Source organism: Indicator indicator, chromosome Z, assembly GCF_027791375.1.
Source record: "Indicator indicator isolate 239-I01 chromosome Z, UM_Iind_1.1, whole genome shotgun sequence".
NCBI lineage: Eukaryota > Metazoa > Chordata > Aves > Piciformes > Indicatoridae > Indicator > Indicator indicator.
In genome coordinates this window covers 67,781,744-67,803,021 of record NC_072053.1, presented here as the reverse complement: position 1 = coordinate 67,803,021, position 21,278 = coordinate 67,781,744, and the positions used below count along the sequence as shown (strand labels likewise).

General features: G+C 39.2%; 1 protein-coding gene across 1 annotated transcript in view; it reads left to right on the top strand.

Annotated features, from left to right (window-relative positions):
• The window catches only part of MCC (MCC regulator of WNT signaling pathway), a 196,998-nt gene that overhangs the window by 83,528 nt on the left and 92,192 nt on the right, over positions 1 to 21,278 (top strand). Inside the window, exon 2 of the mRNA XM_054397342.1 lies at positions 19,360 to 19,473. Coding sequence (XP_054253317.1) covers positions 19,360 to 19,473 — 114 coding nt within the window. The remainder of the gene's footprint in view (positions 1 to 19,359; positions 19,474 to 21,278) is intronic.

Sequence of the window (21,278 nt, the reverse complement as noted above, 5' to 3'; positions counted from 1 at the left end):
TGGATTGACCTCCTCTGGCAATGAAGCATCTGGCCAGTTAGTTGCTCACTCATTGCTCTGCAGCAGAAAGAGGGAGATAATCAGAAATGTAGGTGTTTTAAGGGTGTCTTCTGTGGTAAGCCAGAAAGAATGCCAACCTAAAGCAGGACTAGAAGAATACCAATCAAAACTATACTAGGCTATCCAGTTAATGAATTTACATGCTTTCCTATAGCGTTACTCATTTATGACAAATATGACTCCTTTAAAGAATTCGGGCACAATTATTTTGGTTTTACCAGAGATATTTTAAGAAAAGCTATTAGCTTACGCATGAAAGATAGTAATAGACTGACAGAATGTATTGGTATAAATCTAGTTGTGTTGGTAAGTTTTCATTGATCTAGGTATGTTACATTTCTTAAGGCTTTTAGAGAAAGAGTAATTCTATACTGCTTTTTTCTAGGGCTTTTTTCCCCTTTTGTTTTGCATTTGTATACTTTTTTTTTTTTAAGGACAAAAGATTTAGAGGACTAAATGCAAGGAAAGTTTTTAAAGGTAGCATAAAACACTAGCCTGTGTGCAAAGGCCTCAGATGATTTACTAAGCCCTTACAGTTAGTCCAGGATTTCTTTGTTGTGTTTCTAACACCAGTGCTCAGTGTACTGTGCATATATATTTGTCTACTACTACTGTGTAGTATTTTAGAACCTTTTCTAACTCTTCAATGTGCTTCAAATAATGGAAACTCAACAGTATCTCTTGGGATCTTGTTCAAATTGAACAAACTCATATAGTCAGGAAAAAAAAATATATACATGCCTTTCTTATGCTTCCATATCTACATTCTTGTGGGACAAAATGCACTCCTCATTGAGCCAATACCTTGGAATTAGCTGCCCATGTTCTTTGCCATTTACCCAAATTACGTGTCTCAGCTTCATGTACCTCACAGATCTACAAATCTGTTGTGATGAAGATGGCATTTGAGAGTAGAGGGACACACATAAAGTTGGTGGCTTTAAGCCTTTTACTGTGTTGTGGGTTTTTTTCTCCTGAATTTGCCTCATTCCTCATTTTCTGCTTGGTATTTAGCTTCTCAGAACTGAATAGATTATTGCAGGTGGCTTCTTACCTGAGCTGTCGTCCTGACTCCCCAACAAGACTCCTCCATAAAGACACAGTTCTTTATTCTGCTGCTTCACTTTTTCTCTGCGCCTCCTTCAGGGCCATCCTATGTGTTAACTGACTCTTAGCATAATATCCACTCATCTTTTATTATCTGGCCTTCTTCCATGTTTACAATTTTCCAACCCATCTTTGTAGGTCTTTTGTATTGTTTTGCAGTCTTCACTGAAGTTTTCACCACCACCCTCTTTACTCTCATTTGCAGATGTTATTAGTTCATTCTTTAGTTCCTTTATAGGTATGGCAAGCAGTTAGCTAAGATGGGAACCTAAACAAGACTTGACACTTAATACCACTTCACAGCCTAACACCCTGTTTGTTTGCAGGATTGTGTTTATGTCCAAGTGTAAGTTAATAATACTTAAAATACAGTGTTCCAAGGACATTTGGAAAGGATGGCTTCAGGTTGATGTAGCTAGCAGAAGCCCACTGTGCCTCCAGGGAGGCTATTGTGGAAGGGGAGTCAGGCTCTTGCTGAGGTCCACAGTGGAAAGATGCATAGACAATACGCAAAAATTGAAATTAGAGTTAACTGAATATATGGGGGAAAAACTTACCTGTGGGAGCAGTCAAAGGAACAGGATACTCAGAGGGGCTGTGCAGCCTCCATTCATGAAGGTTTTCAAGACAACTGTACAAAAAGTCCTGAATGACCTTGACTACGCTGTGAGGAAGACACTGGACTCAAGGCCCATTGTCCAACATGAATCATTCTGCAGTCCTGTACCATTCACCAGCCTTACACCACTGATGATCTTTAAGGCTGTTTCTCAGGGTTTGTTTAGCTCTAATTTCGCAGGTCTTTTAAAATCCAGGTTGCATTTCAAAACATACCTCCTATGTACACTGACAGATGTGTTTTATCTACTGGAAGGTGCCTTGTGAAGAGCTAATTAGGTCATCTTCCAAAATGAGAGTAAGAACTCTGTCAGCTGGTCCTCTATCATGTCTGACAACAAAGCATATTACTATGATTAATTTATAAAATAAAACAGGGCATTCTGAAATGACTGCAGGGCTTCCATGAAATGTGAACAAGTTGTGACTAAGATAAGCTGTATCTATTATTTCAATTCTCATCAGAGGTCCTGCTTTCCTAACTATAAATAATGTACAGCCCCTTTTACGTAAAATGTTCTGAACACTAGTGCTCGGTGTAGCTTGCATATAGATGTTTCCTTCCAGTTTGCCTTCTCTGCATTATAGCTGTTACCTATTTTAAGGTATAGGATGATAATCTGTAAGGTCTGTAAGGTACGGGAAGGGTGCATAAACTTTACTTGTTTCCCTGCTCGTCAAAACAGATTGAATTTCTTGACTTTAATACCTACTATACAATTTTCAAGAAAGTGTTAAAAATTTTTGTGTCTATAATGGGAAAAAAATTAATTTCCATGTTCTTTTCAATACAACAGTAAAAGCTTTTCTTTCATTCCCTCTATATTTTTGCTTCAGAAAGATAAAATCTTTTCAAAGATAAAATAGTGTTATGTGAAAGAAGTGTCTTTTCTCAATTACTACTTCAAAACAAGCTTGCAAATTCCCATTGTTCTAATATAAAAAAAAGAATGTATCAACAGCAGCTCATAGCTTTCTTATCGGGCTGTGTACAAGCACCTAGAAAGACATTCAGTTGTAGGGCTTACATACGCTTCCCCCATATACATCTTCTCTTTTCCCAAAAGTTGTGAGGGCAGACTGTGTGAACTTGGGTCTGTAAATGGTGCCGTGAGTTAGACCACCCTTCTCTGAATTAATATACGTGAGTTTCCTGAGATTTAAGTCAGCTGCTTTTCATTTCTCATAAATAGCAAATGTTCCATTACGTTACAAAATTAGAAAATAAGACAGAGATCTGGAAAAGAATTTGAAGACGGTACAAACCAGATGGCGTTAGGCAAGAACATTACATTTAAACATAAACATCTTTCTGTGCAACTCATGTACATCTTTTTTTTTTTTTTTTTTTTTTTTAATGTTACTGACTTAACATTTCCAGCATGATCCCCTATCCCAGAACTATATACTGGAGGAGATAAAAATACATTCACAATCAGCCAAGGGAAAACTATGCTTTGTCTTACATCCTCAGCTATGTGCTTCTGCTGTATACTCAACATCGCAGCTGAAGTAGGCAAAAGTGGTTGGTTTAGAGAGAGATTATATTCATTGCCCTGTGCAATTAGGTGCATATCAGTAGAAGGGGTTAATTCTGTCCTCAGAGGGACCACAATGCTGATTGGAAGCGGCTGCTGCACTTCAGGCTGCACAGAGCAATGCTGGGGTGAGCCCTGCAGATTTGATGAAGAAAGAGAACAAGAAGAGTGCTATGTAGGGATGCTAACAAACAATCCAGTAAAGAAGACATAGAAAAGAATCCTTGACCTGGATCCCCAAGACTGGAGAAATATAACAGGCTTCTTTGATTTTCTACACGTCATGTGTATAGACGTAGATATGTCTTATGTTCCTACTTACCAGTAGTCATGCACAAAGCCTTTCAGCAGATGCTTGCGTCTGCATCTTGAAATAACACTTCCGTGGCTGAGAGTACTCACTGAAGCTTCCATATAAGTTGGAGCTTACCCACTTTGTAAAGCGTTTCCTATTGCTTTTTCCTAAAGAATAGAATCATAGAATCATAGAATCGTATTTTCCTGCAAGTGATAGTTAGCTGGGGAGGGTGGAGTGGAGCCACCTTTGAACTTCTAAGTACAAACAACTGTGTAATGTTTCCCAGAGATACACTTGAGAACACACGTATTGCATATATACAGGCTAGTTTGAACCAAATGTTAATACAGCAGCAGCCAGGGATGTATGCAAAGATTTTGGTTGCTAAGAGCAATGCTTAGCCTTAGCAGCTCTGTAGCCAAGCACTGTCTCAGAAGGCTTTATATGTTGAATACTAGAACTGTAAAACCAGAGTGCTCCAAAGACAGGCAAAAGGGAGGATGCAAAGTGAAAGAGCACCTTTTGATACAGAGATTAGAGCATGTCTTAGATGATAAGGAAGAAAAAGGGTATATGTTTTGAGAAAGCGTTATAAATTCATGAGTGATACAAAGAAGATCAAAAAGAACAGAAGTTATACTTGAGGTGCAGAACATGCAAAGCAATACCAGGAAAGTATCACAAATACATACCCAGTTCTTAGGTTTTTCTTCAGGTTCTGTGATTCACCGCTTTCGGAGGCAGAATGCTGGTCTGTCAGACTGTGTTTTGGTTTGATACAGTGTTTTCTATGTATGCTCTTTGAATCAGGAAACTTGCTTTAAGATGGGAAAATAAATGTTTGGATTTGGTTCTGGTTTTGTTTTTTTTTTTTTTCATTGATGTTTCTTCAGTTAGATTGGAAGTGTTACGATTTCATTGTTAAAATAGTGTTAAAAATAATACTTTTTAATATGTCAAGATCTTAGAGCCCACAGAAACTATTTTTGAGAATAATTGAAAAATAATGCAGCAAGTTAACTTTTCACCTGAATTTTGAAGTATCATGTTACATAAATGGTGAAGCCATGTGAATAAAGTAACTTCCACTTGTGTTCTACTAAATTATGTGAGCAATATGCTATGTAAAGATGCAAATGAGTGCCATATGAGTGAGAAACATCGTCTATGAAGAATTACCACAGAAGAGCTTTAGCTTTGGAATCAGCAAGCATTTGGGCCTATATAATGTGCAAGGGTAAAAAATAAGCCATGCATTAAATGAATTAATGCAGTGTTGATCCTTTCCTGTCAGGACAATTAACATGAGTAAAATATTTGCCCTACTTTAAACAGATAAGGAGGTACTATATCGTGGTGTTCTTAAGATTAATGTTCCTATATGGGCAGCAAAGAATGTAAGATTTATTTCCTGAACCTTAAGTAGATTTATAGCTGTGCCATTTCCTGCTTAAAAGCTTTTTATAAGCCATGTTCACAGTGTGTGTGTGTTAGTGAAAGTGGTCATAAGAAGGATGCAGACATTTCGGAGTGTTAAGTGGGATATGTGACACATACAACACCTATAAATTATAAATTTCATCTTGTCATGGCCCTTGATTTTCTTTTATATGTATGTGCATGCATTTGTATGATAGAAACATAAAAATTATATTTTGCTAAATCCTTCCCATGCTGTAGTGACTTCCTTAGAGTAATGTTGGGGGTTTTTTGGTGTTATTATTCGATGATTTAAAGCAAAGAAAATTACACTCAAGGAGAGAGTGGCAGTCTCACAAGACATATACTTTCCATGGAACCATGCCGTGGACTCATAAAGATCGATGTGACTCCTGTTCATTTAATAGGATTGCATGGGTGAAATACGTCGTGCTGGATTTGGCACTCAGAGTCCAAGATAAGCAGTGAAGCTGCCTTGGGCTTGGCAGACACATGCACTTAACGGTGGAAATACCATGTAAATTCCTCTCAAGATTTTAGAGCAATTGCTGGTTTTAATTTTTGTCTGACTGAAGCTGTCATTTCTGGTAATTGTGAGCATCTGTAATTTGATTTACTGCAGTAAAATTTGTGTGTTTATACCAGAGAAGATTAATTGTCCAATAGACATTCTAAAACATTTATATCTTACTCTGTTTCAGAGAATTTGTAGGGGAAAGGTCATATAGAATTAGCGGTCTTTACCAAAATGCATAGTATTTTAGTTAGAAAATGGCATTTCTATTTGGAGAAATTTTCTGCATGTAAGAGAATTATTTTGCACTTTTCCCTGACAAACAAGTGATTTCTTTTTTTTTAATCAGCTGAAAAAGAACATAAAGGCATCCTCACTTGAATTAAAGCTCATCTGTCAAGTCGCTACATCTGAACTTACGACACAAAAGAACAAAAATTAGCTCGTTGTGGGAGGAAAGATTGTGAGAAACATATTTAATCTTTCATTAGAATTTACCAGACACATTTTCCCATCCAAACTGTGCAGAGAGAATTGTGAACTGGGCTGCAATTCTAACCATTACATTTGTGAATGGCATTTAGTTTGAGGATATTCAGGTTTGTAATTACTGGCTACTTGTACCTTTTAAATAGTTTTGATGCTATATTTACAAATTGCTATCGCCAGTTGAGTGAAATATTCTAGTATGGTGTTGTAATGCTACAGACATTCTTTGCTGATTTTGCAGCTGCTTGAAGTCTGCTAAATAAATGGCTCAAAAAGTATAAAGCCACTTAAAATGTGATGCCTGACAAAGGCAAAGGCTGTGCTACAAAGATGCTGTATTGGTTTACTAGAATAGTGCACAGCCAAAGAAAACACTTCTGAATCGAGTAATGTATCCAGGTTTTAGAGAAATACTAAAAAAACTATCTACATAAATTCATCTTCAGTAGATTGAAGCACTACAGACTTGTCTGTGCTATTTTAATTGATAATAAAGATGTACCAATGTTAATTTCGATATTTTTGGTTGACTCTGCACTGGAGGTTCCATTGCTTAAAATGCAAGCTGTATAGCAACTCAAAAAGAAAAATACATTCATGCAATTGAATTTCTTTCAAAACATGTGCCCTTATGGCCAAGAGGGCCAACTGCATCCCGGGGTACATTAAGAAAAGTGTATGCAACAGGTCTGAGAAGGTTCTCCCCTTCTAGTCTGCCCTGGTGAGACTGTCCAGTTTTGGACTCCTCAGTTCAAGAGAGACAGGGATCTACTGGAGAGAGTCCAATGGAGAGCTACAAGGATGATTGCGGAACTTGAACATCTATGAAGAAAAACAGAGAGAACTGTGACTATTTAGAGAAGGCTGAAAGGGGATCTTATCATTGTCCATAAATATCTGAGGGGTAGGTGTCAAGATGAAGGTGATAGTCTCTTTTTGGTGGTGGCCAGTGGTAGGACAAGGAACAACAGGTGCAAACTAGAACACAGGAGACACGGTGAGGGTGACAGAGCACTGAAACAGAATGCCCAGAGAGTTTGTAGACTCTCTTTTCTCTGGAGACTTTCAAAACCCACCTGGATGGTGTTGGGTGGCCACCTGGGTGGCCTGCCCTAGGTGATCCTGCTTTGGCAGGGGGGGTCGGACTCAATTATCTCTGGGGGTCCCTTCCAACCCTCAACATTCTTTGATTCATGAATAGTATGTCTCTGTCCTTTCTTCTTCCTTATAAAGGTAGTTGATACCAGGAAGTGGTTTGAGGCATCATGCAGAAATCCTGTAAAATGTTTTCTGATTATTAGCACCAGCACATGCAAATAACTGATATCAGTTGGAGGATAGCAAGGTGATGGAGGAGACCACCACACTCTCAGTTATGCCACTTACTGTTCTGGTCTCTCAGAAGATATCCTAATGATTCTCATTAAAACCTTTTTTTATTTTTTTTAAGTGGAATTCATCTACAAGAGATTTATTTCAAATATATGTGAGCACAAGAACTCATCTGGATAGGCGTGTCAGCTGTTTTAGAAGGAAATGTATTAGTATAGAACATAGAAACTGTGCTTGAGGTTTTTGTCTGTTTAACATACTGTCATCAAGAATTTAGTTTAGTTTTTAATCTAAATATATGTAATCAAATACTAGTTACTAGTTTACTAAAATCCGGCTAAACAGATGCTTTGTTAGGTTTTTCTGTTGCAAACTCCTCTACCAGTGTTGTAGTAACTGTCTTTTCTGAACCTTTTACTTTAAAAATAGCATGTTACAAAGCTGCTGTATTTTGAAACAGTGGCTGTTTTCAATCCAGTTTAAGATTACAGTGCAGTGCAGTGGGAAAATTCAACAGGAGTTGCAGTCTCCCTCAGCTTGATCTCCGTTGCCCAAGCTTTCAGTAAAATCAGTCCGCTAGATGCACTAGATGTTGCTTACGAGTGAAATACTCAAAACTAACTTTTAGAAAGGCTTATGTCATGTAGCTAGAGGGAGAGTGTGAAAGTTTCCCTCAGGAACTGAAGTTAGAGTAGCATAGGTAGTTTTTCTGCCTAGGAAATAATGAAATAATTCTGCTTGGGGAAATTGCACATCCAGTTTTGAACTGGTTGGCTGGTAAAGATTGGTAGGGAAAAGAACTTGCATCTATCTTAAATGGCATGTCTGACTTGTGGGACATTAGCTTATGCCAGGTTTTGACCTGTACTAGTGAGACATGGACCTGGGAATGTAGCACAGACAAGTCTGAGATCAGGAGTGTAAAAATGGGTGATACTTGGTAAACCATGTACACTTTGAGTGCTGTTGATAGTGTGTTATATTTTAAAAAACATTTTAAAAGCCACTGCTTTCTTGTAAGCGGTGAAGTTACTGAAGACATCAGCTCACTCTCTTCTTGCTCTCTGCTCACTCTGGAGAATGTGTTAAGTGGAGAGCGCAGACACAGGTACAGGGAGTTCTGTGGGGAGTGACTGTGTTCAAAAGTGCTTTGAAGAGGGGACGGTTGGTGGTCTGAGGATATAGAAGCAGAGGGATGAGGGGAATATGTCTCTGAGATACAGCTAACCTTGGAATGATGCAGAAATTAGGAACTGAACAGAATGTATTTGATAAATGAAGCCCAAGCACAGGGAATTCTGCTGATACAACTACAGGATCTAAAGTTGTTTAGCTGCTTTAAAAAGTAAGTTTAGAATGGAGCTTTTGAAAGTTACATGCTGCCTTGACGTTAGCAAGGCTTTTGACATTGTCTCCCGTAACATCCTTGTGAGCAAGCTCAGGAAGTGTGGGATAGAAGAACAGACAGTAAGATGGATTAAGAACTGGTTACACAATAGAGTTGAAAGAGTGGTGGTCACTGGTGCCAAGTCCATCTGGAGAGCTGTAGCTAGTGGAGACCCCCAGGGATCAGTGCTGTGTCTGGTCTACCGCAACTGAGAGACGGGACAAAGCTTGATGCAATCAAGGTGTCAGTTTATTGTATACAGCTTTTCCTTTATGTAGGTTAACATAATATCAGAAGGCAGCTTGTAATTGGTCATTAGTATGGTCATTAGTATGTCCAGGCGACAGTTGTAAACTCATGATTGGCTACAGAGAAAAAGTATCACACGAACGCATATATTTTACCAAGGCTTAAACAAACGTCAGACAAGAGAGAAAGGATTCTATAACTCTGCATCTTCCATGTTACAACTTTTACCGAGTTCCTGTTATCAGGTCCCTGCATAACTCCCTTACGTCACAGTGACCGTTAGGAGTCACCTATCTGTGTTTTTCTTTCTACACAGCTGCATTCTGTTGCCAAGGTTTATGACCCACCAGGGTTAAAACATCTCCTTCTATCAGTAAAGCAGTGTCTGGGGTTCTGGTCCCTAAATTATGTCCTACACTGGTCCTATTCAATGTCTTTATGAGTGGCATTGATGATGGGACAGAGTGTCTGCTCAGCAAGTTTGTTGACAATATGAAACTGGGAGGCTTAGCTGATACACCTGGCGGCTGTGCAGCCATTCAGCAAGACTTGGATAGACTGGAGAGCTGGGCAGAAAGGAACCATAATGAGGTTCAGCAAGGGTGAGTCCAGAGTCCTGCACTAGTACAGGGTAGGAGGTGATCTGCTGGAGAGCAGCGCCATGGAGAAGGACCTCAGAATCCTGAAGACAAGAAGTTATCCATGGGACAGCAATGTGCCCTTGTGGCCAAGAAGGCCAATGGTATCCTGGGGTGCATTAAGAAGAGTGTGTCCTGCAGATCAAGGGAGGTTCTCTTTCCCCTCTACTCCACCCTGCTGAGACCTCACCTAGAATATTACATCCGTTCTGGGCTCTCCAGTTCTGAGAAGGACAGGGATCTACTTGAGAGAGCCCAATGGAGGGCTAAAAGGATGATTAAGGGACTGGAGCATGTGCCTTATGAGGAAGGGCTGAGAGTCCTGAGTGCTTTTTAGTCTGGAGAAGAGAAGACTGAGAGGGGATTTAATAAATGTTTATATGAGGGCTGGGTGTCAAGGAGGAAAGGACAGCCTCTTCTCACTTGTGCCCTGTGACAGGACATGGGGCAATGAATGTAAACTACAACACAGGAAGTTCCACCTTAACCTGAGGAAGAACTTCTTTCTGTAAGGGTCATAGAGCACTGGAACAGGCTCCCCTGTTCCCAGAGAGGTTGTGGAGTCTCCTTCTCTGGAGACTTTCAAAACCCATCTGGATGTGTTCCTGTGCGACCTATTATATGGTCCTATTATATGGCTAGATTATATGGTCCTGCTCTGACAAGGTGGACTTGAAGATCTCCAGAGGTCCCTTCCAACCCCTAAGATCCTGTGTGATCCTGTGATAAGAAAAGCTATGAGGATGTTTTCTTTCTATGAATTTCAAACAACTGGGCAAGTACATTCTAGAGTGCTTAGCTGATGGGTTTGGTGGTTGTGAGGGGGTTTTGTGGTGTGGTTTTTTTTGTTTGTTTTTTTATTCTGAAGCATCAGATTTTGGCTTGTGGCAGAAACAGATTGCTGGATGTAGATGACTGATTTGACCTGGCAGTACAAATTCTGTGTCTTTATGTTGACAGCAGATCATGGGGATCATGCTTGAGTCAAAGATCCTTGTATCTCTGTAAATACAGCTTTGTCATTAGTCCACGGTCTTATCTTTGTGTAGTGGGTTGGAAATTTCCCACCTCCCAACATTAACTTTACCAGAATAACTCAGTTTGGAAGCAAATGGAGCTATAAGCAAAACTACAATCTACAATGGAATTCAATGAATATGTACAAATACACAGTGTTTACAATATTTACAGGTATTTGTAATTAGCAAAACAACACAGGTATACCCCTGGCCAAAAGACCAGGGAAAGTTGCCTCCCTGCCTCTCCCTCCTTGACCCCCCTGTACTAAGGGAAGAGAGAAAGAAGCAGGATAGGTTAATACCAAAACAAAGCAATGCAGCCAAGGTCAGCAAAGCCTGTTAGTATATCTTCCCAGCAAAGAAGCAAGAAGAGGGCAGCACACGCTGCTAAAGATTGTTTTGAGAACCAAATCTTATGGGAGATATCCCTCCAATGGAATTCTTTACAGTAATCACTATTTTTCCTTTTTAAACCCAATAGTGATTTATTTACATTTTTACTAATTTCTGCTTGAAAACTGTAAAAAATCTTAAAAGGCATAGTCCCAAACTACCAGACTTTGATAATCAGAAATAGTTTTCTGGAGAGAAGGTCTGAAAAAAAAACCTGAGAATAACCATAGAATGCTTTATAAATTTATTATTACATTTGTGTAATAAGTAGTATCTACATTTTTAATAGCGATCTCTGTTTTGAAAGATCTGGATTGTGCTCAATCAGAAGAGAATGAAGTTGAAGGAGCAAGATAAGGTGGTATGAAAATTGATGGGGAAAACAAGTTGATCACAGAATCACAGAATTAACTAGGTTGGAAAAGACCTTCAAGATCATCTAGTCCAACCTATCACTCAACACCATCTAATCAACTAAACCATGGCACTAAGTGCCTCATCCAGTCTTATTTTAAACACTTCCAGGGATGATGACTCCACCACTTCCCTAGGCAGCCTATTCCAAAGGCCAATCACTATTTCTGTGAAGAATTTCTTCCTAACATCCAGCCTAAACCTCCCCTGGCTCAGTTTGAGACTGTGTCTTCTCGTTCTGTCTGTGGTTGCCTGGGAGGAGAGACCAACCCCCACCTGGTTACAGCCTGCCTTCAGGCAGTTGTAGACAGGTGAGCTTGAGTTGATGTGGGTGAGCTTACACCGTATCTGTGAAGTTGTTTTATCCGGCACTAGAATGTGAGTCATCTTAATGCTAAATGCAGAAGGCTGAGTGAAGTGCATTCTTGGGATTAGTTTTCCATTTCTTTCTTCCCTGATGTATGTCCACAAACTCAACAGTGTTCCTTGCAGACTTGAAAGGAACACGGTTTGGGCATTCTGGATTTATAAGTGATAAGGACCAGCACTAAACCTCACTGGTTTTCTCCCTTCTCAGTTTTTTTTTTCCAGTTGTTTTGGACAGAAGGGGAAACAGAAGAAAAAAAAATAACGTCAGTTTCCACTTTCCATCAATTCAGTGATGAAAATAAAAAGAAAGTGTGACTTAAGTTCAGATTCACAAAATGTAGTTGTTTTTGCACAATCTTCAGATTCAGATGTTTGTCTGTTTTGGTTACTTTTAGGTCTTGTTTTTAGGTTTTTCTCCTGATGCCACCTAAAATTTTCTTTTTCATGAAGGTATAAATGGGTTATAATAGAAGGACAGCCATTGGTCTAGTCCTTAGGCACACCCAGAAGTACAAAGTAACAACCATGCTCCATTCATCAAGTTTCAATTATCAGATTAATGTTCCAAAGGAAGATCTTTTCCAGAATTGGAATTACCTATTCCCTCACATCAATCTTGTCTTGTATTTTCTTCATCAAACACTTTTTATTCTGATTACTTAAGGTGGGAGGTTTTTGTTAGTTGGTTTTGAGAAATAGTTCGAAGCGTTCACAAGTGCCTGCAAATGTTCATCTCCACTTTAAAAAAGACATTTCAGTTGAAATAGTTTATAAATATTGGAAACAGATTGAACATATCTTCTGCAGATTTTTCAAATTCAAAGTGTGTCTTGCAAACACTTGGTCTTTGTTTTTCTAGAATTTAGATGGCTTCATCCTGGCTTGTGCTGGCTTGTTACTTGTTTAGTATTGCACAAGCATGTGAAGTAACTGTGTAATATCTAACATCATAATAATTGCTTTAGCAATGTAGTCACAAAATGTCTGTTTTGTATGTCACTCTAAAAACCGATGGCCTTTTTATTAGCACATAACAGTTGTTTTAAGTATATATATATATTCAGGGACAACCAGCAATTTAGTGGTACTGCTTTTGTAGTAATTTTGACTTTATCTTAGGTAATTTCTTAAAGGGCTGTTAACTGTGGTATTTCTGGGGTATACTCTAGCGATGTTAGAACTTAAATCGTCTAAGCAATATTGAGTGTTCTGTCACTGCTTCTAGGAGATGGTTGTTCTTTTAAGTATTTCCACTCCATCTTGTCAGTACATTCACAGAAATGGACTTTGGTTACATTTATTCATCACGTGGACCATGAAAATGCACCTTTCATGGAACACGGTCAGGTGAAGGTGGCATGAAAATTGTGTAGGGTTGAAAAGAAAAATGATTGAGAGAAGGTACACATTTATATAATGACCACTTAAAGTAATTATGTTATTTGCAAGTAGTTCTGATGTGTGTTTCTGATAAAATGTGAACTTGACAACACCTTTGAGATTTTTTGTACAGCAAATGTCTGTAACACAAGTTTGTGTATTCTTTCTTCTTTCTTAGAGGGTGTCATGTTTAACATCGGATTTACTTGTTTGAAAGTAGTTGATAAAAAGTTGATCTTAGTTGGACTATATAACAGTTATGAAAAAACATCCTGAAAACATAATACAAATGTAAGTTACATTTGGCAGAGTATGGCAAGTGTAATACTTAGTTCAATGACAATACCATTGTGATTCTCACTGCCAGTCTCCATGTCAAATGCCAAGCATCCCCAGTCTTACTTGGAAGGCATCCACGGGTTGAAGCTAGCTCAAGCCCATTGCTATCTTTAAAATTATTTTGCTAATTTTTGTTTACGTGCTATGTTGTGCTGACCTGCATGTGCGCCTCCATTGTTGACCTGGCTAGCTCAGGCAGAAATTCACACTCTTTTAATGAACATAAGGATAAACCTTTCCATTACCAGCTGATCCATTCAGCTGTTGATGCCTGTTCATCTGCAAGGAAGACCACCTTCAAGCCCCCTTGTTGCTGAGATCAAGTGAACTTCTTTGCAACTGCGGTGATCAGTCGCAGCCTGCAGTATTCCCCTGAGCTTCATGGGTACATTACCCTGGCCCATCTCCTGAGAGCCTTCTGCCATGGTAGCGGTTTACCAGTCAGTCACATAGGAAACACATGGAACAATGGTGGACAGGAATGTGCCTGGGGACTGGAGGAGGGTAAATGTCACTCCAATCTTCAAAAAAGGTGAGAAGGAGGTAAGTAACTATAGACTGGTCAGCATCACCCCATCCCTGTCAAGGTAATGGAGCAACTTATCCTCAGAGCTGTCCTTAGGCATATCAAGGATAAGAGGGTCATTAGGAGTGGTCAACATGGTTTTACCAAGAGGAAATCATGTCTGATGAACCTGATAGCCATAACCAGGTGGATAGATGATAGTAGAGCAGTGGATGTGGTTTATCTTGATTTCAGTAAAGCATTTGACACTGTCTCCCACAGCATCCTCACAACTAAACTGCGGAAGTGCAGCCTGGATAATCAGGTAGTGAGGAGAACTAATTGAAGGGAAGAAGTCAGAGAATTGCGGTCAGTGGGGTGGAGTCTAGTTGGAGGCATGTATTGCAGTCCCTCAGGGGTCAGTACTGGGACCAGTGCTATTCAATATATTAATCGATGACTTGGATGAGGGAATAGAGAGCACTGTCATCGAGTTTGCTGATAACACAAAACTGGGTGGAGTGGCTGACACACCAGAAGGTTGTGCTGCCATTCAGTGACACTTAGGCTGGAGAGTTGGGTAGGGAGAAATGGAATGAAATTCAACAAGGGCAACTGTAGAGTTTTGCATGTGGGAGAGGACAACCCCATGTATCAATATAGGTTGGGGACTGACCTGCTGGAGAGCAGTGAAGGGGAGAAGGACCTTGGGATCCTAGTGGATGGAAGGTTGACCATGAGCCAGCAATATGGTCTTGTGGCCAAGAAGTCCAGTGCCATTCTGGGGTGTATTAAAAGGGGTGTGGTTAGTAGGCTGAGAGAGAGTAGGCTGTTCCCCTCTACTCTGCCCTGGTGAAGCCGCATCTGGAGTATTGTGTTGGATTCTGGGCCCCTCAGTTCAAGGACAGGGAACTGCCTGAAAGAGTCCGGCACAGAGCCACAGAAACGATTAGGGGAGTGGAACATCTCCCTTATGAGGAGAGACTGAGGCAGCTGGGGCTCTTTAGCTTGGAGAAGAGAAGACTAAGGAGTGACCTCATTAATGTTTATAAATATGTGAAGGGTGAGTGCCAAGAGGATGGAGTCAGGCTCTTTTCAGTGATGCCCAATGACAGGACAAGGGGCAATGGGTGGAAGTTCGAGCATAGAAAGTTCCATGTAAACATGAGGAAAAATTTTTTCACTGTGGAACAGGCTGCCCAGGGGAGTTGTGGTATCTTTGTCTCTGGAGATATTCAAAACCCACCTGGGTGTGTTCCTGTGTGATCTGCTATAGGTCATGCTGCTCTGGCAGTGGGGTTAGATTAGATGATCTTTCAAGGTCCCTTCCAGCCCCTAACATTTTGTGATTCTGTGAACAAATAAATTTATCTTCTGATGTTTATATTCTTTGTATTGATACATGGGTTAGTATCTCCTTACCATGATCGTGATGCTTTTATGGCTCCCTTGATATGTCAGAGGTTATGTTTCTCACAACATCTGTTCCCAAGCTGATTTGCAGCAGGACTGCAGCCAAGGAACCCAGGAAACAGGAGAAAAAAGTTAAGATTAGTTCTTTAATTTCACAGAGAAAGATGTGCTTAAGTCCTTTTTGTGATTTCTCGGTTGAAAACAGCAAACATGGAGTGAGTACAAATGGTTTTAGCATGTGAATCAGACATGGTGATGAGGGTCACAGTTCACAACGGCAGGGAAAAGCCCTGAATGTAAGTAATTGTATTGCTCTGCAGTGTTTTAACCTTAACCTACTGTCTTTTCAGCATCCTCTTTTATTGCTCTTTGTGGTTTTGTATTATTTTGTTCATGGCCTCAGAGCACCTCCAGCAATATGTACTGCAGAAATGATAGCAGTCCCCTGCTTCCTTGGCATTCAGTTCTTATTACTATCGCATCCACTTTTGCGTTCTTCTCCCCACAGAATTCTTGAGAAACCTGACTGCCAGCAAATACTGTTTTTGTTTGTACTCACATAGAATATTTCATGAATCCCAGCACCAAAAGCTGTGTTTAAAGTACTGTGCAAAATACACACCATTAAATCATGCTTATAGTAATGTATGAGATATTTGTAGAAGCAAGTATAATGGGGAAGAGAGGAGGCTTGAAGAGAGATCAGAAGCTTGGTTTTCCTAAGCTTGCACTTACTCTTTTTTTTCTTACTTGTTGTGCCTTTGAAAACTTAGCTCTCCTGTGGTTTGCATTTTAAAGACAGCATGCATGCACAGTTTTTAATAATAGATGCAGATGTTAATAATAGGTAATAATGATTGTTCTGTATTTAATATATAATAACTTGGCAGAATAGTAATGGGTATAAAATGTGTCATAGGTGTATTTCAGTAAAAAACCACTATTGTTATGAAAAAATGTCATAGAAATTATAGCTTCTAACTGAAGACAGTGATGCCTTTTTTATTAATACTATGCATCTAAATTGCTTTCTGAAAGAATTCTTTTTTCCTTGGATGATGGCAGAGAAGCAAGTTGGTTATCTTGTCCTATCCCTTGTAAGTAATTGCTCCCACCTGTCTTGACCTTGCCTATCCTATTGGACAGTTCAGCTACAACAGCATCACATAGGGGATTTTTTTCCTGGTGAAATTCAGTAGTAGCTGTATTGGATCAGAGTAAAGTTTATGAACAATACAGGCTTTTTCAGTGAACTATTTTCTCTGTATGAATTAGTTCTCTGTTGGATTTGTTTCTTAAGGGTTCGTGTTTTACAAAGAGAAATCTTGATATCAGTTGTACAAAGTTTTACAAAGTGCTGAAATTTTTAATCTGTTTCGTGCTCTTGTGTCATTAAGAGGCAGCCCACCTTGAACTATAAATGTCATGATGACATATTGTAACATGTAGTAACTCTGCCTTGTCTGTCACTGTATGTGGAGGGGAGGAAAAAAAGAGTATGCGGTATGGCTACCACCATTCTCCTGCAGCTGACGTATCCTGCAGTGATTCAGTGCTGCAGAGTTACAGCTGAGGCTGACATGCTGCATTCTAGTTGAGATTTTTAAATAGAATCTTTCCAATTTTAATAATTTGGATTATCAAATTTTAATTCTAAGTGAGGTTTGGGGTTTTTCCCCAGAATGACACTTTTCTTGGCTGTAGCTTGTTGTTCAAATGTTTCCTTTTTGTGCTATCGCAAAATCCAAAAATCCCTGTTCTAGTTTCCATCCTGCTGTCTGCTATGGAAACACATGGAGAAGTATGGTCAGAGGAAATGCTTACATCTTAAGGGAATATGCAGTAATACTTTCTAATACCTTTTCTAAGGAATTGGCGAGGAGAGATTGGCTCTGCTAAGAATACACAGCTACATCAGCTGTTGTAGCCTTATTACATATTGCAGTAGTAGCTGCAGATGCTACTTGTGTATGACTTACTACTGCATGCACTGGGTACATACATGAAACTGAAGAGTATCTCAAGCAGCCTTTCACTGTGTGTGACAATTTCTTGTTGTCCAGTTTGTCTTTTCAACAAGTTCCATTTTTTTGCTAGTACTTAGAAAGACGATTGGTCCGATTTATGAAAGGAAAGGGTAATTTTGGATAGTAAAAGATGCAACAAGCTTTTGTTGAAATTAGTTAAGAAAACCTTTGGTTATTTGGAGAAGAGAGACGCTTTGCTGAGTAAGGAAGCTGAAGTGGGTCACATATTGATACCCTTCTTTGGCAAGAGCTACCGTGCAATGCAGTAGTGTTGCTCTAAAACTAGACACAATTTGTACTGTTTCTTACCCAGTTTGGGATATGTTAGGGAGTGTAAGGAAGTGCTGAGCTGACTCCAGTGTGGGAAGAGGGTGAAGGTAAATCCATAGAATGTCTGCCTTTTTTAATTCCTCTTTTCAGAGAAAATTTTATTTTCATTGAGATTTTTTTAATTATCAGTGTCCTTTTATATTACAGCACCATGTGTATGGAAATTGCTGGTCTGATATTTAATTAAAACCACAGCTGGTGAACATTTAATTATAGTGTACAAAAGGAAATGATACTTGTCTATGTAGCATTGTCTTACACAGTTTAAATGATTGTAGCCATTTTTTTGTGTATTGCTAGAAAGGTGTGGTACAAGATCTGATGAACAAACTGGTGAGCTTCATTGCAACACTTTTTAAGAGAGTAAGAGGAAACAGTGGTTTATAAAGGCCAGATGCCCACCAAAGCTGCTCTATCACTCCCCCTCTTAAAATGGACAGAGGGAGAGGGGAGGAAGAAGAAAAAAGAAATTGACCAAAGCTAATAATAAGATAGAAGCGAATTTAATAACAATAATAGTCAAAAGCAATAGACCGCGCGGAAGCAAGAGAGAGATGTTAGTCTCTGCTTCCCATCAGCAGGAAGATGGTCGGTCTCGGGAAGCAGGGCTCTCTAAGCTTGGTAGTTGCTTGGGAGGATAGATGCCATGGACCAATCCCCCCACTCCTTCTTTTACTTCATTCTTATATCTGAGCTGACGTCATATGGCATGGAATACCTCTTTGGCCAGTCCAGGTATGCCAGCTCAGCCATGTCCCCTCCCAAGATCCTGCCCATCCCTCAATGTACTCTTGGGGCAGGGAAACATTGAAAAGACATAGCCTGGGTACTTATTCAACAGCAGCCAAAACACTGCTATGTTATCAACTGCTGCTGCAAAACACAGCACTGGAGAATTAACTCCAGCTTGGCCAAACCAAATACAACAACCCACTGCAAAAAGAAAAACAGTTCATATTCTTCATGTGTTGCTTCTTGGATAAGAATCATTGAAAAGCAGTGGCATCAGACTAAGACCAAGAACTACAGAGCAGTAGCTGAAAGTGGAGTAAGCTTTAGTTGCAACATAGAAATGAATGCTGTGGATGGAGTTATTCCCTTCATCAATCTCATAACCTCTGTAAGTGTGAAAACATCAAAACACAAAACAGCGTCTTCTGTAATACAAATCTGAATCAACATTAAAGTCAAGTTTTATAATACAAGACTCCAGCTACTATCATTAGAACTAACATAGCTGAATTATACTTAATTGTATTTGTCCTTATAATGCGTTTTCTGATGAAGAAATTTGTGTGCTATGTGGAGAGAATTCCATGGAAGAACTATTTAGTTGCATGTGGATGTTTTTCAGACTTTATTATTAGGCTGAAGTTTCTATTAACTATTGCAGAAATCCGCAGATACTGTAGCTGCTCTATGATACTGGATCTTCTTTTAAATGCTACTGCTACATGGCTTGTGAACTGGCTGATTTACTTCTTTCCTTTTATCTTCCAGCTTCATTTAGCAGCCCTGGCTTCATTAAAGGGAGACATAGTGGAGCTTAATAAACGTCTTCAACAAACAGAAAGGGAGCGTGACGTGTTGGAAAAGAAGTTGGCCAAAGCACAGGTGAGAAATAGTTTAAAATTCTGAATATAGTCCTTGTTTTATGCAGTCCTTGTTTTTCAGAGAGGAACGTGGTATATATAAGGAGAGGGTAAAATGCCTGAACAGTGTCACAAGTGAAAATAATTTTAAGACTGCAAGAAACATGGTTGCCTTGGTTTTTAAGTTTTATGTCCTGATGATGCTCTTCTAAAAATAACAGGAAAGAGTTAGATTAATTTTATTTTGAATCCAGCTTAAGCAGTGTCTGCTTTGAAATACTTTAGAATATAAAAATTTCATTCTTATTGTAGTGGATTAGGTATGTGATTGAAAAGCCTTCCACTCCTGGGTGAGACTTAAACACAGCACAAATTAACACTGATCAAAAGCTGTTTCCAACTGGCAGTGATTTGGCGGTATGAGAGAAATCATTTGTGACCTCAGACTACGTTCTAATAAGCCAGTTTGTCTATATTTGTTGTGAAAAACACTGTGAGTGGAAATCCAAAGGATTTTAAAGAAGAATAAGGTCTGATTTCTAGTGTTCCACAGCTCTTAAAAAAAACAGCTACTCATTTTTTTCAGATCAAGGTAAATATAGGGAGGCATATGCAAACATGTAAAACTGAACTATTTTTCATAATATTTCTTTTCTAAATGAAACCATTGTTTTCAGATAATGTTGTTCTGGCAAATAACTTCTATAAGTACTTTAAAATTCAAATTACTTACTCTTACTTGTATAGAGACAGTCATAACATTATGTCTGGTAAAGTATAGCATTGTATTTGCTGTCCAGGGAGGCTGTGGAATGTCCAACCTTGGAAAGCCTCCAGCCAGCTGGACCTGGTCTTGGGGCAGCCTGTTTTAGGTCATCTTCCTTCAGTTGGGTAGGGGGTTGGATGAATGACCTCTAGGTTCCTGTCAAACTCAGCTATGCTATGATTTTGTGAATTTATCAGTATTCAGTGCATTTTGATAGGGCCCGTATCTGTGTATTACTTAATTCAAATGTAGGAATGTTTAAACAGTCTAGATTTTAAAGCATTTACTTCCATCCTTCAAACATATTTTGGCCCTTGTCCTCATTCCCTGATGTTTTCTCAGATACCTTTAAGGTCTTAGAGCTTTGTAAGCAATAGTCTTATTGCAGACCATCAATGAAACATTCAGAATCAAAAACCACTTTCATGGGTTTTTTTCCTCTAGATACGTGAGTCAGAGCCATGTTGGGAGTTAACACTGTTTGTTAGCTGTAATCTGAGAGCCTTTTTTAATTTCTACTGCATTCTGACATGCAGTTTGATACAAGGCTACATTTAATAATCATTAAATGCTAAGATGGATCCACTGTATCCAAAAAATCCACATTATTCGGCATGACTACACTGACTGTTGCGATTTATAAACTCTGCAGGGTCTTGTGTTAACCACAGTTTTTTGATAGTGTTTTATTTCCAGATCTTTGTTTAAAAATACCCTCTCTTGACCAATGAAAAGTGCCTTGTGGATGCTCCCATACAGTAATAAATCCCCGTTGATAGTGGCTTGGATTGAGGATCAGTCCTTAATCCCAGCTAACATATACACTTACTAGCACAAATTTATTTGGTGTTTTCTTTCATGGTTACAAGTCTGTGTAATGCTTGATCTGTCTTGCTGAGGGTTTTACATGATCTTGGGTGGTAGGCGTGTGAGCTCAAGCATAGTGACAGTTATTGCCTGAGCAGTGAACACAAAATTATAACACCTGAAAGCGAGCATTGCTGGCAGGGACAATAGGTAGTTATTACTGTCCTCAGGGCAGGGGAAGACCATTTTGCACC